Source organism: Cydia pomonella, chromosome 20 (genome assembly GCF_033807575.1).
Source record: "Cydia pomonella isolate Wapato2018A chromosome 20, ilCydPomo1, whole genome shotgun sequence".
Classification (NCBI taxonomy): Eukaryota; Metazoa; Arthropoda; class Insecta; order Lepidoptera; family Tortricidae; genus Cydia; species Cydia pomonella.
In genome coordinates this window covers 7,977,635-7,995,961 of record NC_084722.1, presented here as the reverse complement: position 1 = coordinate 7,995,961, position 18,327 = coordinate 7,977,635, and the positions used below count along the sequence as shown (strand labels likewise).

Here is an 18,327-nt window from a genome sequence, read left to right as displayed (position 1 = left end):
CATTGATACGAGCCAGGTTTTGAATCTACGACCTCCGGATTGAAAGTTGGACGTCAAATCTACTCGGCCACCACAGCTTTTTTATTAATAACATTTAACAAAACCGTGCAGTATGTACGTGTATAGCGTACCTTTTTATTATATTTTATTTGATATTTATTTATTACAAAAACCTAGAAAAATATTTACTAAGTCAAATAATGTCGTTTTTTTTCCAAAATTAGAACCTAAGCTTCTTCTTCTTTTCGTGTCGAGGTTCCCTTTTTATTTTTATACGATGGAAGCCCAATAGGCAGCGTGTGTTGACAGCCCTGGCTGATTCACCATTTTTACCTGGAAAAAATATCTAGGAGTAAAAATTTCATCGAAATATTTTACCACAAGGAAGTATTCGAAAACGTGATTGCTAGTAGTAAGCAACTAATTACGGTGCTTTTTGGTAAATTTTGGCATATTTTTTTGTTATACAAGCGCCTTGTTATATAACGAAGTGAATATTTCAAAAGAAGTGTGGATATTGACGATAAACTGAATCTACTCGTCGTACTTAACTCCAATTATATGTCGTGTATAATTATTACAAGGCAGTCATTCGTTGCAAAGAATCCAAGTGTCAAATGTATCACTATGTCTTATAGATAAATCCCCTAGATGTAACATATACGAGGCGGCTCGCCTCAACACCGTCACAACACTCACGGTTGCTTTCATGCGTTCTTATAAAGTTGAGAGCGAGAAAAGCCGCTCACTTCGGTTGTCTCTATATTATTCCGGCCCACCAGACAAAAAATGCCAGTCATATTTTGGTCAATGGTATTATAAAATAGAATTCAATTTGTTTTGAAATGAGCGCAACGCCATTTATACAATACGGAAATGCGCCAAAACAGCCTTTGATTAAATTTGACACATTAGACCCTTTGACCCGCCAAATACGTCAACCGACGCATGTGGCTACGGCCCAATATCAATCTTTGTGCATTCTGACAGCATCATGATGACGAGCTGCACATGACAGGCGTGGCGTTCAAAGGGTTAAGGGGTTAACTGGAGGATATAATAGAAGCTATCGGAAAGAGCGGAAATTTTTAAACGTAATAAATATAAGAGCCTGGGTCTACTCTCAAGAGTACAATTTTGTACCATTTGGCGTTGAAACTCTAGGTCCATGGGGTCCATGCGAGCACAAGTTTTTTTGCAGAAATTGCAAAGCTTCTGGTTGACGTAACTGGTGACCGAAGAGCTGGCGGCTCCCTCGCACAACGTATCAGTATTGCGATACAACGAGGAAATGCCTTCAGCATCCTTGGTACAGTTTGGGTAACCTCCTCCCACTCCATCCCCAATACACCCAACTCTTGCTCCTCGGAAATGCGCCTAGTAATTTAGGGGGACCATGTTTCCGTTTTCCGGACATCTTCCAGATGAGGGCCACTTTGGATAGGTGGGTGTCAGGCTTCCTGAGGATATGCCCAATCCAATGCCATTTGCGCGTTTGGATCTCCTTGTGTACCGGTGCTTGTCCGGTTATTCTCCAAAACCCTTCTGCCTTAAGCATTGGTTCATAAACGCTTGGAGTTTTGTTATTAGATCTTTGCGGACTAAGTAACATTTAAAAGCGCCTAATCATGTGTTGTGAGCGTGAGTTTAATTATACTCCATAAAATGGAATTTACGAGATGCAATCTATGCTCCAGGAAATGACCGCATGAATACCCCCCGCTGTCATTAAAAGTGTATAATTATGTGCTCATATTGCTTAGTTGTTGTTCTTATTGTGTATCTACTGGAAAATGTAGTAAGGCCCCAATTAGGTGGACTGAGGATTTGGTCTTGAGATTGCATGGAACGGTGATGGTATCTGACAATTTCTGTCTGTGGAGATCCTTGAACCAATGTCCAGCAGTGGATAATTTTCGTACTGCCAATATGAGGATGATGATGTTCCAAAAGCTTTAAGATATAGCAAGTTACACAGAAAATGTTTATTGATGTAAACTGTATGTTTTAATTTTGTTACTACAACGTGGTTTTAGAAAGTATTTTCGAACGGTAGGTATCGATTTTATTACTGTACAATTTAAAAAACGATTCTCGACAATAAGAAAACCTGTTGCGTACCATTGTTTAGTTTTTATTGTTTTTGTTTCTTTTTAGGGTTCCGTAGCCAAATGGCAAAAAACGGAACCCTTATAGATTCGTCATGTCCGTCTGTCTGTCCGATTCTGTCACAGCCACTTTTTTCCGAAACTATAAAAGCTATACTGTTCAAACTTGGTAAGTAGATGTATTCTATGAACCGCATTATGATGTTTACACAAAAATAGAAAAAAAAACAATAAATTTTGGGGGTTCCCCATACTTAGAACTGAAACTCAAAAAATCTTTTTTCATCAAACCCATACGTGTGGGGTATCTATGGATAGGTCTTTAAAAATGATATTGAGGTTTCTAATATCATTTTTTTCTAAACTGAAAAGTTTGCGCGAGAGACACTTCCAAAGTGGTAAAAAGTGTGTCTCCCCCCCCGTAACTTCTAAAATAACAGAATGAAAAATCTAAAAAAAATATATGATATACATTGCCATGCAAACTTCCACCGAAAATTGGTTCGAACGAGATCTAGTAAGTAGTTTTTTTTTAATACGTCATAAAAATTAAAAAAAAAAATTTTTTTTTCATCAAACCCATACGTGTGGGGTATCTAGGGATAGGTCTTCAAAAATGATATTTAGGTTCCTAACATCATTTTTTTCTAAACTGAATATAGTTTGCGCGAGAGACAGTTCCAAAGTGGTAAAATGTGTGTTCAAAGTGGTAAAATGTTGAACAAGATCTAGCAAGTAGTTTTTTTTAATACGTCTTAAATTGTACGGAACCTTTCATGCGCGAGTCCGACTCGCACTTGGCCGCTTTTTTGTTATTGTAAACAAAAATAACTGTTTTATTTTAAAATATTCTTACCCTGTGTGTGAATTAAATATCATTTCAATGCTTGGTTACGTTACGTATATGAACATAAAGTATGTACTAACAGCAACACTTTGAGGGACCATTGCCGTCGTCATATATTATGTACGTTTATAATTAAAAATTGCATGTTTATAATTAAGAATTAAACTTAAATACATTCAGATATTGCATAAAACGTCGGCCGCGACGAGCACCATAAAAAGGCAAAAAGCCACGCCTAAATGCAATATTTTAAGTTAAGTAAAGACAACGTACGTAACGTACCTAACTCGCATACGAAGCATCAATTCGGAGAACAACTAATGCATTCAATTGACTTGTAAAAAATTTAACGACTATAAATTTTTTTCAGTATAACTTAAATTCAACTTCTTCTTAACGTACTTAACTATATCAAGCAAGTGTAAGGGTTAACTAGCCCTTATCAGATACGTTTTCTACAAAGGGTTGACGTGCTGTATTTTTTTAAGTTCGTCCTCGTTGTTCGTTAACTATTTTACTCAAAACACTACGAGTTTATAAAACTTAGAGTGCAATGAACAAAACAAACCCAACATGAAAGATTGCAATCGAAAATCCCCAACACAGCAATCAAAACTTTCAAAGAGAATCTTTGTAAGTTGGATTTTTTGTTGTTTATTCACTTTCTGCACACGTACGCCAAGTTCGATTTTTTGCACGAGGCAAAAGTACGTAACGCGCTATGAATAAAAAAAATATTTTTTTCATTTGCTACCTCACTTTCATGCCTTATAAGCGGTCTGTGGGTAAATTGATACGTTCAAGTTGATATACGGCATTTATGAGCTATGGACGTGGGTCGGCGGGGAGATGAAAAATAAATCAAATAAAATCTATTAGAGGCAGGTTGCGTAAAGTTTGTGAAATCGTTAGTAGGTTACTAGGTTAAGGAAGTAAAAATTAGTGTTTTTATTTTATTTTATTTATTAAGTACAACCACACATACAATATGAATATATATATATATATATACACACAAATACATACATATTAAATTTATAATATATATTTTCCAAGTATAATAATTATTAGGAACGAGATAAAAACTATGGAACATTAAAATTAAACAATTAACTAATATATACTCTTCTTCCTCCCGTTGTCCCGGCTTTTTGTCACTGCTCTTGGGAGCCTGGGGTCCGTTTGACAACTAATCCCAAGACTTGGCGTAGGCACTAGTTTTTATGAAAGCGACTGCCATCTGACCTTCCAACCCATAGTGTAAACTAGGCCTTGTTGGGATTATTCCGGTTTCCTCACGATATTTTCCTTCACCGAAAAGCGACTGGTAATATTAAATGATATATCGTACATGGAGGAGCTTCACGTCTATGAAGGAACTCATGAATGGTAAACTTCCAATTGCACTGAAGCGCAAGCTCGTCGACATATGCATCTTACCCATCCCCACCTATGGTGCCCAAACCTGGTCATTAACTAAGGTTTGCCAAAGAGCAATGGAGCGGAGTATCCTGGGTATCCGAAGATCTGACAGGGTGAGGAACACAGAGCTTCGCTACAAAACCCGTGTCGTCGATGTTGGGATGAAGACCGCCAGGCTAAAGTGGGACTGGGCTGAACATGTCTGCCGGATGAATGATGACAAATGGGCCAAAATAGCCACTAGCTGGCATCCCCAGAGTAGTCGTGGCAGAGGCAGACGGAGAAAGAGATGGCGGGACGACTTGGATGCGTTTCAGTGGGATTGGCGAGATCTTGCTCAGCATAGGGAGGACTGGAAAGCGAGAGGGGAGGCCTTTGCCCAGCAGTAGAACACACAAATAGTCTAATAAAAAAAAATCGTACATAAGTTCCGAAAAACTCATTGGTACGAGCCGAGGTTTGAACCCGCGACCTCCGGATTGCAAGTCTCACGCTCTTACCGCTAGGCCACCAGCGCTTTTTTCAATCAACTAAAATATACATTAAGCACAATTGTACAATTATACTGTAATACTTTTTGACAAATTCCTTATGATACTGTTAAATTTTTGAAAAATTATGTTCACTATTATTCACTAATACTTAGGGTCAACATTATTTTCGTTGTCTTGTTTTTTGTCTAGGATAACATTTAAATTTTAATTTTTTTAAGAGAATTATAATCTACAGCTGGAAAAACATCCATTAGCACTCCATTTTTTTGTATCAATAAAAGACAAAAATATAAGTGTGACAGAGTAGTCAGAAACAAGGTGACGAAAATAATTTAGACCCATTAAGCAAATTAGTCTAAATCAAATTAATCTACGTTTTAACGTTAATTATCTTCAAGAGGTATGAGGATATAGTAGATAATCATCGTGAATCTTACTGTTCTACGCTCAATTTAAAGTTACCATCTTCTTTACCAAGGGAAAACCACTACCACCAAACAGCACAAAGCATCGACAGATAAGTTATCCTACATATTTAAAAAAACTGCATTAAAATCAGTTCTTTTTGGGAGCTTTAATACCAGAGACAAACACATATATACAAACTGATAAAAAGATACAAAAAATAAAAATATAACCCTGTATCATAACACCACTTCCAATACGGAAAGTTTACCCAATCGCTCGCTAGATGGCGCTATTGTCGAGTTAGATCGCGCAAGCGTTAGCGTTTCACAGTTTCATGGCAAGCATCAGACATAAGTATGCAAATCGTTCGCTAGATGGCGATGGCGTCAATATAGAACGCGCAAGCTTTTGTCTTCCATAGAATAGTTAAGTTCAAAGTTTGATTTTTATTTATTGGTTTCCCTCGGGACGTCCCTCTGGAATATCCCGCCCGAACATCCCGCCGAATATTATGGATTTATAGAGGAAACTCTTACAAAATACGCCCAAAAATAAAAAGATTCGATAAGTGACATGGTTATACTATGCGAATGCAAAGTATTCAGCTATTGTGAGTACTTTCTTACTAGAGATGCTCGTCTGAGCATCTCTACTAAGTATTGAAATCTGTGGTTTAGTTCGTGCTGAGGGTGGTCTACACTTTTACACGCACTGTGTTAAGTACCTTTTAGTGCACTGTTACTGAGTCTGCAAAAATACGCCAAGTTAGGAATTATACTACTTTTTGTATTAAGACTGTTAACCAGACTCAAAAAAGAAAACATATTTTTATTATGTAAGTAGGTAGATACTCATGAATATGTGTTTCAGATCTCTCATTAAAATATGCGTGTTATTTTTAATTAAAATTAGAAATAAGTATCCAATGGGTGTCCAAGTCAAAACCATTTTAATACGAAAGTCAACCTATTTGGTTACGGGAGAATCGTTCAAATGTTTAAGCGTCTCATGTCAATAGGCAACATCGGACCCTCTTCAAACGCTGGACGGGCCGTCCTTAATAAATGATGAAACACCGGTCCGCATCTCGTCACCTGAGACTTTGGCAAAAAGCAAATTATATAATGGAAAAATCAATATTAAAATTACTCGCCAAATTGCCAAGGGAGTATACGAGTATATTGGCAACACGGCATTATTTTCTTTACATTTGAATTTAAATTATAGACCTAAGTAAATATGTGAGCTACTAAGAAGAGTGGGAGTCAGTTTAACATCTTTGCAATTGTAGTTTAATATTGCGGACAAAGTCACGGAAACAAGTTAGTTGGAAATAAAATCGAAAACATATTGAGTTTATGCTCTTATTCGCTCGTAAAGTACATTAGGTAAATACGCAAAGATATTGAATCAAGTTTTAAAGCGACAATTTAATTCATACCTTCAATTCCGTATATCAACTTTATTCAAGTTCAGAACTTGCTCAGCTCAAAGACTTAAGTAGCATCAACTCTACTTATTCGTAGCAGTGAAGGGATCCATATAAAAACACACCGTGAGATAAAATGAATAATTCAAACTGATCGACTACAGTTCAATAACGATGATCAAAAATGTTCCCGTAGGAGAAATCTCAGGAATAAAAATAAAGTGTAGAAACGGAACATTGCAGCATGTTATAATTGCGTATATGAACATTATAATAGGTAAACATAACTTAAGTATATTTACGCAACACATTTTTAAATTTTTAAATTTTAAACGTAAAATGTGGCGCTCCATTCCTAAAGGGTCCTGATGTTTCATATGCATAAGGACCCTTCTCTGATAGAAGCCACAAATAATTAATGAATATCGGAACAGATGACGCAACAAAAAAAAGGTTATGGATATTATATCTACTAGCATACCTATAAGGTAAGGTAGACTATGGACCTTAGTTGTTTGAAAATAAATGATATTTGATTTGATTTTAATTAAAATAATTTGACCTTTTGACACTTATTGACTCCTGTCAGTTTGTTTATTTTATATTTATACTTATTGTCTATGTAATTTTTTAAAATTTTAAATTATTTTTAAAAACGAAGCTTAAATATTATCATAAAAAATAGAACTCAGTTTGTGTATACTTAATAAACGCATTGATAGGAATTCAAAAGCCAGATGAGGGTTGAAGCTAATCCGGCAGATCACCCAAGTCATCATTTACTCAAAATCAAGTATCTATGTAATGTTCAGAGCCTTTGGGTAGCTATTTTTTTATTTATTAAAGTTCTAAACATTAAATTAATCGCAGAGTTTCTTATTTCTTAACTGCTAAGCCAAAGATGGCTTGTTTACAGCCAGAGTTCGGACTAATGCACTAAGAATTTAGTTATGTTATAATATTGTACACATGTTACATTAATATTATTCTAATGTTATCATTTATAAAATATGTTCATGGTTATTAGATGATAACAAGTATTTTTTTATATCTTTAGTTGATTCAGGATTGGTTAGGTATAAATCTTGTAAATGTTTCGGAAGGCTGTTTAGTGTTTTTGGAAGCAAGTAATAGTTGGTTCTCATACCGTACACATTTTTTACTGTTGGTAATATAAATCGATGTGAGTTAGGTAAACCTCTTAGCCTATTGTTACGATGGTATTCCTTTAGATCGGATACATCCTTGCAATCTTCTTTAAGCATTGTTAACTTGACGAAGTTTTGTACGGGAAGCACATTACAAAATTGAAAAAGGTGGGGATAGCCATTACTATTATTTATTTGTATGTTTTTGGGCCCAATGGTTTTCAACAGTGTTTTCTGTAGATTGTATATTTTAGCAATATTAGTTTTGTATGACCTTCCGTAGCTATTCAGCCCATATCGTATTACCGATTCAGCCAGAGAGAGTTATAACATTCGTAGGGTGTTGTATGGTATCTTATGTCTTAAAATTGTTAGCCTTCCTATGACAGATCTTAGTTTATTGCATACGTATTCAGTATGCGGTTTCCAATTGAACCTATAGTCAATTAATAAGCCAATGTACATATGTTATGTAAATTTTTAAAATTTTAAAGTATTTTTAAAAACGAAGCTTTATTTTTTAATAAAAAATAGAACTCAGTTTGTGTATACTTAATAAACGCATTGATAGGAATTCAAAAGCCAGATGAGGGTTGAAGCTAGTCCGGCAGATCACCCAAGTCATCATTTACTCAAACTCAAGTATCTATGTAATGTTCAGAGCCTTTGGGTAGCTATATAGACAGGTAACACGGGCAAAGCCATAATAGCGGCAAAATTGCTGAAGTTATAGCTCCTGTTTCCGCATAATTGAATGTCTAGAGAGATATGCCTGCAATATCAACTATATTACATCTGATCGTGTCTAAGATGGGTTTTATAACATTTCATTTAATATCAAAAGTTAGACGTAACCTAAAATCTTATTCTAACGGTCAAATGTAAAAAAAAACTCAGTCCCCTCGTTTCAAGAATTCCAGTTCCAGACCGATTAAAAATCATTATGTATGGTATGGTTCGTACACAAATCTGGCTTTAATTTTTTTGTCCGTATTGGGTTTTCAGTTATTTACTACATAAAATTAAAGTAAAAGTAAAGTAAATTCTTTATTTGCATTAAATGTGGTTAACAATACAGGTCTTATTATAATTATAAGTATCACACATTTAGCCGTATTATAGCATGCAAAATATGTACAATTACATCTTAAAAATCTATTTACATTTAATGCTTTTTTTTTATCAGTTAACAGTGATAACAAATAAAATGATAAAATAATAATAAAGAAAATGAAAATGTCATTAGCTAGTGTGGAAGTCAAAATATTCTTTAATATTGTAAAAATTATTGTTTAATAGCCAGTTATACAATGTCCGTTTGAATCTTTTTATGTCAGAAATTTCCTTAATATCTAATGGTAAATTATTGAATACTTTAATTGACATTATGCGACAGTTATTTTTAAATAATGCACTTTTACACATTGGTCCTATCAATTTTGTAGGATCTCTGGAGCGTAACCTTGGATTTGCAACGAGTTTTGTAAATAAGTTAGGGTTAGACTTAACAAAAATGCCGACTTCTAAAACATACATACTAGTTAAGGTCAGCAATTTAAGTTTTTTAAATAGAGGTCTACAAGATTGTAAAGGTCCTTTCCCACAAATAGCTCTGATACATTTTTTCTGGCTAATAAACACCCTTTTTTTGTCTGTTGAGTTTCCCCAAATAATTAGTCCGAATCTAAGCAATGAAGCAACATGGCCGTGATATGCAATAATAGCGGTTTTTTCGCCAGTTAAGCGTTGTAATCGTTTCAGAGCATAGGAAAATTTTTCTAATCTAATACACAAGTTGTCTATATGCGATTTCCAGCTACAATGGCGATCTAAAACTAATCCAAGAAACCGTGTTTCAGTATCTTCTTCTAGCGTATGTCCTCTACAAGTAATGTCCATATTTGATGTATTAGCTCTAGTGTTACAGAACTGTATATGTTTTGTTTTACTTATATTAATCGTAAAGTTATTTAATTCTAACCAATTACATATAGAGTTAATAGTCATATTAATACTAGTCATATGCATATTTTTATCGAGATTATCACCTGGTATCAGTATAGAAATGTCATCAGCGTATAAAACTATCTTATAACTACTAGTTTTTGGTAAGTCATTAATATAAAGAATAAATAAAAGCGGACCTAAAACACTGCCCTGAGGTACTCCTGTGCCGTTGCCTTTTTTTATAGAACGATATGTTATTACATCATTTTTGTCATCTAACCTATTTATTTCGACGCACTGTTTTCTGTCATGAAGGTAACTTTGAAGCCATGCTAACGATACTCCTCTAAAACCGTACCTTTCGCATTTTGCTAGTAATATGTCATGATTAACAAAATCGAACGCTTTACTCATATCAAAGAATACTCCTGTAACGGGAGTTCTTTGGTCAATCCTTTGAGTAATGGATTCAACAAGTGAGTAACAGGCATGTGTGATTGACTTTCCCTTTTGGAACCCATTTTGTTCGTTAGCAATTATTTTGTGTTTTTCTAAAAATTGAGACATTCTATGGTGCATAGCTTTTTCATAAACTTTTGCAAACACAGATATGAGCGTAATAGGACGGTAGTTACCTACGGCTTCTTTATCGTCTTTCTTAAAGAGCGGTTTTACTACAGAAGTTTTAAGCCTTGAGGGAAACCTCCCCTGGCTAAAAGACTCGTTTACTAAATGAGTTAGAATTGGTGCTATGGCTCTTGAACACAATTTAACCATATGAGTCGAAACGCCATCAAAGCCTACCGCTTTTGTATTATTTAAAGACTCTATGTATTTTATAATTTCGCTAATAGTACAAGGCGAGGCAAACATACTATGATTAGCAAAGTCTACATCCTTGAGTATTAACTTCCAGTCACAAATTTTTTTTGGATTATTAATGAAATGATCGTTGAATATGTTGGCTATTTCAGAAGGATCGCGGACGTGTTGGCCCTTGAAGGTTAATGATTCTATGCCTTCAAAAAGATTTGTTACATCAGTTTTTTCCTTAATAACGGTCCATGTAGCTCGACTTTTGTTCTTTGAGTTTAATATGAATTTATGGTTTATATTCTTCTGTGACTGACTAATACATGACTTTAGTACAGAGCTGTATTTCTTGTAGATGTTTTTTTGTGCCTGAGTTCTGTTTTTGTAATACAGAAACCTTAGGTATCTCTTATTTTGACATGACTTTTTTATGCCCTTAGTAATCCATTTGGGTCTGCTAGTGTTTGATGTCACTTTTATTCTTTGCTCTGGGAAACAAAGATTATATATGAGACAGAATTTGTCATGAAACATACTAAAAGCTACATCACTATTAGGTTCGCTAATACATTCATGCCATGTAAGAGAAGATATATAATTTAAAAATTTGCACACATTTTCTTGGCTGTATGATTTCCTCTTAATATACCAGTATTGCGCTTGAGGCTTTATTTCATCTATAATTTCAAATTGTAGTGTTTGGCACGTTTCATGATCAGACAGGTGGAGGTTGTGAACATTTCCTAGTGCATTTTTCATGTTGCTGATGATATGATCAATGCATGATTTTCCACGTGTAGGATCTTTAATGTGAAGAATGCAGTTATAGTTCAACATTAAGTTTTTTAACTGTTGTACTGTTGGATCTAATTTAACTTAAGCTATACTTATAATCTGAAAATGAGATATTATTACAGATGTAATGGACAATATAGCCGAATTACGCGCATGTAACTCCTCTGGAGTTGCAGGCGTACATAGGCTACGGATACTGCTTACCATCAGGCGGGCCGTATGCTCGTTTGCTACTGACGTAGTATAAAAAAAAAGAATTATTTTTTAATTCCGTGTTAAATTATTATCCACAAAAGGACTTACCTTTAACCTCCATAATGATAACGAAATATTCCCAATGTTACAAAACATAAGCCGATTCCTAATACATTTTATACATAATTCCCAATTGTATTCACATGTATTTATTCATAACCTCAAATATTGATATGTGTCAAGCATGAGTAAGGACGCAAAAAGCCATTGGAACATGCGTGATTCGGGTATAAGTTTTAATATTTGGGTGATGAAATTCCTTACTATATTATGAGCTCTGGAAAACAATGGTAATGCGGCTATTTTTGAACTATGAAATGACGAGTAGGAACCTTCAGTAAAGAATGATCTTTAAGTCCGAATGACTTTCATCTACGAATTCATTGGAACAACCTATTAAAACTTGTAGATTTTTTATCTAATTCAGCTGTATAAATAAATATACCTACGGAGCCAAAGCCTTATTATTCCAAAATACATATTCTCTGTCTGAGCAGATTCAAATTGATTATTTATGTATATAATCATTTCAATTCCAAACATGTTACCATAATTAAAATTACTTTTACCGTCCTACTAAAAGTCATATGGAAAAATACAAATAAATTAAAATGATATGAATAGTATGTTGTCCTTGTAGATTTTGTGCAAATGTTACATAAACAAAAACTTAGAAGTAGAAAAAAATAAAATAGGTGTAGGTAATAATAATTAATTTGGTGTTCATCTCTTAATTATACTCGATTAAACATGAAGATTTTTGGTTTTAATTAAATTTTACCCGGTAAACTAAATAATATGAAAAAACCGTTTGTTAGGGAGCTATGTAACGTCTGTATCACTGCGACTATTTCTGTACCCCTAGTGTAAATTTAATCGACATCATAACGTGACGAACGCGTTTGCGTTTAGTCTCATTTTGTACGTGATTTAGAAAGAGCGCGCCAAGCGGGACGTTTTGGAAACTCAAAATCCTATACAAAATGAGACTTAACGCAAGCGTCGTAACGCAATAATCGTCACGTTATGATGTCGATTAAATTTACACTAGGGGTACTGATCTATGAATACCATTAAAATATAATCGTAAAAATTGAAATATTCAGAACGTATAAAATCACAGAAGTAAATAAGTAGGTATTATGCAAAATAATATGTGAATGTTTTATATTGATACGTTATTCGTAAAATCTTCTTGGAGTAAAATGTTTGACGATGTGCACGAGAAATATATTTTCTTGGGCTTTGAAGAATATATTTATATTATACAACAATACAATTTTATTTCGCAGAAACTACTGGGCCCTGGTTTATAGAAAACATAATGAAAATATTTGCTGGAACAGAATTGAATAATGCATTCCATGCAAGACATTTCATGTCATTAATCATACTAGGTAAAGGGAGTCATTCGTCATCTAATTCCGTTACCTACACCTAAAAGCACTTTGAAAAATGACTCTCCACTTAGGAAGGTGTTAGGGAAAAAATATTGTCATACTAACAAACGATTTTTCATTGTTTCAGATATAACGGGCTGAATAATGACGTCACTAAGCGAAGGTAAAAGATAACGCCAACATGGATATAGATCATATAGTACTGGATAAAGAAGCAATCAACCGGTTTGAACAGTATACTTTAGCCAAGCCTTCACTAAATGGAGGTATCCCTTTGGACAGATGCCAAGATGCCGACTCGATGGTATCTAATAGCAAGAAGAGAGCACAAAGTTCCCGCCAAAAAGTTATTTGCTGTTTTTGTTTTAAAACCACTAAGTACAGAAGAAAACAATTCTTAATAGGATCACTTACAAATTTTGTGATATTTGCAGTACTATTAGCATACATATTTTTGGGTTCATTCATATTCTTAGCTATTGAGGGTGGGGCAGAAATGCCGGCCAGACCTCGAATATTGCCAGATAGACAAAAATTAAGTCACAAAGAAAATAATGATACGGAAAAGAAGGATTCTAACGAGGAAAATAATTATAGTAATTTGACGGTGTCTGCTAATTATTTTTGGGAAGCAAGAAGCAGAGCCGTTGAGAACATTTGGGAAATAACTGTGTCTCTTAATATTTTGTATAGAGAGAATTGGACACGATTAGCAGCACAAGAGATTTTAAAGTTTCAAAACGAATTGGTGCAGCGGGTCACAACAGAAATGGCGTCTCAATATGGCGTCAGTTACAGAGAGATGGCGTTGGGGGAGTTTGGTGGTAGCGAGCTAGCTAATCATTATGAAGAACACGAATGGAATCTGGCATTGGCGTTTTTCTACTCTCTTACTGTATTAACGACCATTGGTAAGTACTCAAACTACTCAATTTATATTTGCCTTCCATGATTCGCCCAATTTTGTGTTTAGTTTGTTTGTTTGTTTGTTTAAGGAGGTGATTTTCAGGAAATAGTATTATATAACATACCACTTTGTAAATTACAAGATGACTCAAAACAAGTAATATAAAATTAGTGATACATACTTGTACATTAAACAGTAACGTACTTAATTTCTAAAGTTCGCCTAAATTTTATCTTTTTCTTATAAGCCTGCAACTGGATCTCAATTGGCTACACTGGTACTTCTACTAGACCATTCTAAATTCCATTTAGTGAGCCATAATATTTGATTTCGATTTTGAATTCAGCCTATGCGGCATTGCCTGTTTTGAGTTAGGACCGATTTCCACATTGATTAGTGTCAAGTGCGAGTACTCGCACTAATCAATGTGTAAACTGGACGTAAAGGATACCAAATATCCAACATAAGTATTTACAATAGTGTGTGTAGTGTGTGTGTGTGTGTTTAGTGGCATGCCATGGATGGCACATACATAATTATGCCAGTGTATGCATGGCTGTTTAAAATGTATTATATAGTGGAACTTCGATAACTCGATTAATAAGGCGAAATCCTCGTTACCACGAAAACATATGCTGTTTCCTTCCCTCGAAAGCCCAAAACCTCCAAAACTTGAAATATATAACCACATTAAAACGAAATAACAAACGATGCTTTTCACGGTTATCCAGCTCTCATAAATCGAAAATAAAATTTGATGTCTCTCGCAACAATAAACATATTGTTATAGTAGGTACCTGTATATTTCGAAGGTATTTCATTCAATTCAATTCAATTCAATAATTTCATTCAGAAAATAAATTCATATAACATTACATTAAAATAACATTAATTTAATGTGTGTGTCAGTGAAATTACCTAATACGACGAATTTGCTTGAACTCTGTAACTCGAAATCTCTTCAAGTTGAACAAAATTCTACAAGAACCTCTTAAAGTTGATAACCTATAAGACTAAAACTGAACACAAACTTTTTGACATTTCACTTGAAATTTGTGCTATCGATGTTCTGCTGTTATTAGATTCCAATTTATTGATGTTGATTAAAATTTTTGTTTGTGCATCTGACTTTAGAAACTCAGATGTTTTGGTGAAACGATAATTAGAACAACTGTGCCTGCTTACTTTTATTATTTTGTAATTAAGAAATCCGTAAGCATGGGTATAGATAAATCACCCACTTTAAGAGCAATACCTAGCTGAGCAACTTTTCGAATCTCGATTTTTTGAAGCTATGTTTCTGTCGCGCTGCATTGGGCGGGAGTGCGTGCGTGTGATACGGACAACTGCAGCTCGGACTAAAATTTCCTAAAAATCAAATAACTCAAAAATCGAGGCGTCGCACTCGACTGTTTCCTCGTCCAAAACGCAACCAAGCATTACGAAATTTTGTAAACTGCAAGAGGGAGAAATAATCTATGCCGTTATGTTTAGATTTTTTGGATATTTGCTGTCATATTTGTATACTGCGCCTTTTTTGCAGCCAATTCAATGGAGCCGTTATTGCGATTTTCGAGGCGCTGTAAGTTTCTTCAAAATAAAATAATCCAAAAAAGCAAAACATAGTGGCGGCACAGATTTTGATCTTATATGAAAAAAATCATTACTCTAGGTTAGAAATCCAGGGAGGAAACACTCGAGAGCGTTTGTATGGAAAAATAGTAACTAGGAATTCCTCTTAAGTATGTGTTTATACATGTGTATGGCTCCGCTTCTTAAATCCATCCAGAAGAGCTACAATGGTCACTATGACAAACAGCTTAAATGAGGCAATACTGGCAATAATGTTCTCAAAACCGGTCATGCTAACAACCAATTTCATGGCATTGTTTATTGGAATGCTAGGCAATCCTTTGTCCTTTTTTGATGTAAATATTTTAAGCATCTTTGGGTTTTTCGCATATATTTCGTTGCATTAATTGCGAAATAATTTCTTCATATTTACATCGGTGTCATTCGATGGCTCGATGAATTTCCACATCTGTACTCTGTGTCAGTAAAATAAATGAGTACAGTCACAAACTTTAATTTTTGATCCATTTAGGGTTCAAGCTAAAATAAAGTTGTGAAGACTAACGGTATGAAATATCCAATGTAAAGTAAACCCTTAATTGCTCAATAACTAAAGTCTCACTTTACCACTGAAGATCCGCAACATGGTGAAGGCCAAATATAATCTTGTCAGGCTTTATATTAAGAAATTGCGTTTGTGACGCTATGATAAAACAAGGGCCACGCAGGTGGAGAGAAAATTTAGTAACAATGGGTTTTAAAGGAAATAATACAACAACGTGTTGTTCGCAACCTAATAATATTAAATCAAAATTAAGGTTTTTTTGCTTTTTTTATTACAGGATACGGCAACATCGCTCCACGGACTATACTGGGCAAGGGCGTCACCGTAATATATGCGTTAATCGGCATACCCCTCACACTTGTTTACCTGTCCAATGTGGGATCATTGCTGTCAAAAATGGCCAGAAGCGTCTTCAGTAGAGCACTTTGCTGCTGTCTTTGCTCTAACTGCGGTTACTGCTGTTACGATGAAAGAAGAATGGCTGAAAAGGAAAGAAGAATGAAACTGAAAAGACAGCAAGAGGAACTCAACAGTCAAAACACGAGCAAAACTCCTACAGAAGAATGCTACGTCCTAAAAGCTGATAGTCAAAAGGATTCTTCTGTATCAGAAAGACCTACCACTAGTACAGCCAAAGATGATGTCATCAGTTGGCCTGACACTGATTCTAAACTGTCTATGCATGGTTTAAGTATTCTAGCACCAGTATTATTATGTCTAACGGCGATTTTCATTTATATATCTATTGGGGCTATAGTACTTTTCAAGTTAGACCATATGGGGATCGTTGACGGATTTTATTTCTGTTTTATGGCTTTGAGTACAATTGGTTTTGGAAATATTTTTCCTGGTATGAACTATACCACAATCCATGGTGTTAGATACTATACAATAAACACTACTACGTTATGGTTCTGCTCGGCTTATACTTTAACCGGTCTTGCTTTGACTGCAATGTGTTTCGGTGTTATACATGATGAAATTATATACAGGATAAAGCATCAGCAAAAACAGTGGTCTCAGAAAAGCAATACAGTTAATGATGAAGTTAATATAAATGATCCGTTTTACATGAGCTCCTGACATATGTATAGCAAGGGGAAGTCCGAGAATTTGTATAGTATAATGGAAGATAATTCTGTAGTAGAACGTAATAGAATTGAAATCGACAATAGGGAAGTAGTTCTTAGTGTAGATGATATACCAGCGGCTGCAGCTATGGATAATAATGTGGACTTACCGCCACCACCTCCTGAAGAGGAAATCATAGCTATTGTCACTAAAAAAGAACCTAAAGGTGGTTTTGGTAATATGGTAGCTTACAATGTACTACCAGAAATGCTGGATCATGTGAATGATGCATAATCGTGAAGAAGTAGGTATTATTTTCTCATCTAATTAATATTTATATTATTGATTTAAAACTTTTAATAGATGGCTACTTTAGTTGTTACGTTATTATCAATTATCTCGATGTGTAAATAAAGTGTAAAGATATTAAATTGTCAATAGCAAGTTTTAATTTTTTGGTTATTAAGCTAAATAAATAATAAGTTAGGTATAAGATGTAAATAGTGTACATATTGTAATTAATGATTGTAGTTAAACGATGTGTAACATCTTTTATCTCTAAACCCTTGTCAAATATATTACAATATCAAACTATATCTGTATCAATTTTCATGTGAATAATTCTTTGTAAAAACAATGATTTAATAAAAAAAATTAAACACACGTGTTATATTCATTGCATGGTGTATTTTAATCTTTCAGTTATATATCAAAACAGACGTATGTATTTCTACACCTAAAAAGTGATGATGTGTCCAAAGAGTACATCGTGGACATCGTGGTAAATAAAAAAGTTATACAGAGCAAATAAAAGGTGAGACGAAGAATTATACCACAAGGCGTTTCCAGTGCTCAATACAAATGCCCTACTTTACCTTAATCCTAAAGTAACCCTCACGAAAAATAGTATGGTTTAAGGTTTATTGAATATTTTGAAGTCTCAATAAATATTTCAATTTCTTCCATTTCATTTTGTTTAATTTCCTGCTTTATTATTCAAGGAAAAACGTACACGGTTCCAAAAATTCAACGGAAATGACTGACGAGGCTTCTATCTATGTAAAGAAAGTTGATGAATGGCATTTCCATTTGTCTGACGTCAAACCAACGCTATTCAGACGCATCTCCCCTAACACAACCTTTGTG

The 18,327-nt window shown here is 34.4% G+C and overlaps 1 protein-coding gene across 4 annotated transcripts in view; it reads left to right on the top strand.

The window, feature by feature from the left end:
- LOC133528972 (TWiK family of potassium channels protein 9-like) overlaps positions 1-18,076 on the top strand; it is a 485,578-nt gene extending 467,502 nt beyond the window's left edge. For all 4 annotated transcript variants that reach the window (XM_061866512.1, XM_061866513.1, XM_061866514.1 and 1 more), the window contains 2 exons: positions 13,194-13,977; positions 16,388-18,076. In XM_061866512.1, the coding sequence (XP_061722496.1) occupies positions 13,248-13,977; positions 16,388-17,193 (1,536 nt within the window). In that variant the 5' untranslated portion in view covers positions 13,194-13,247 and the 3' untranslated portion in view covers positions 17,194-18,076. The remainder of the gene's footprint in view (positions 1-13,193; positions 13,978-16,387) is intronic.
- The last annotated feature ends 251 nt before the right edge of the window (positions 18,077-18,327 follow it).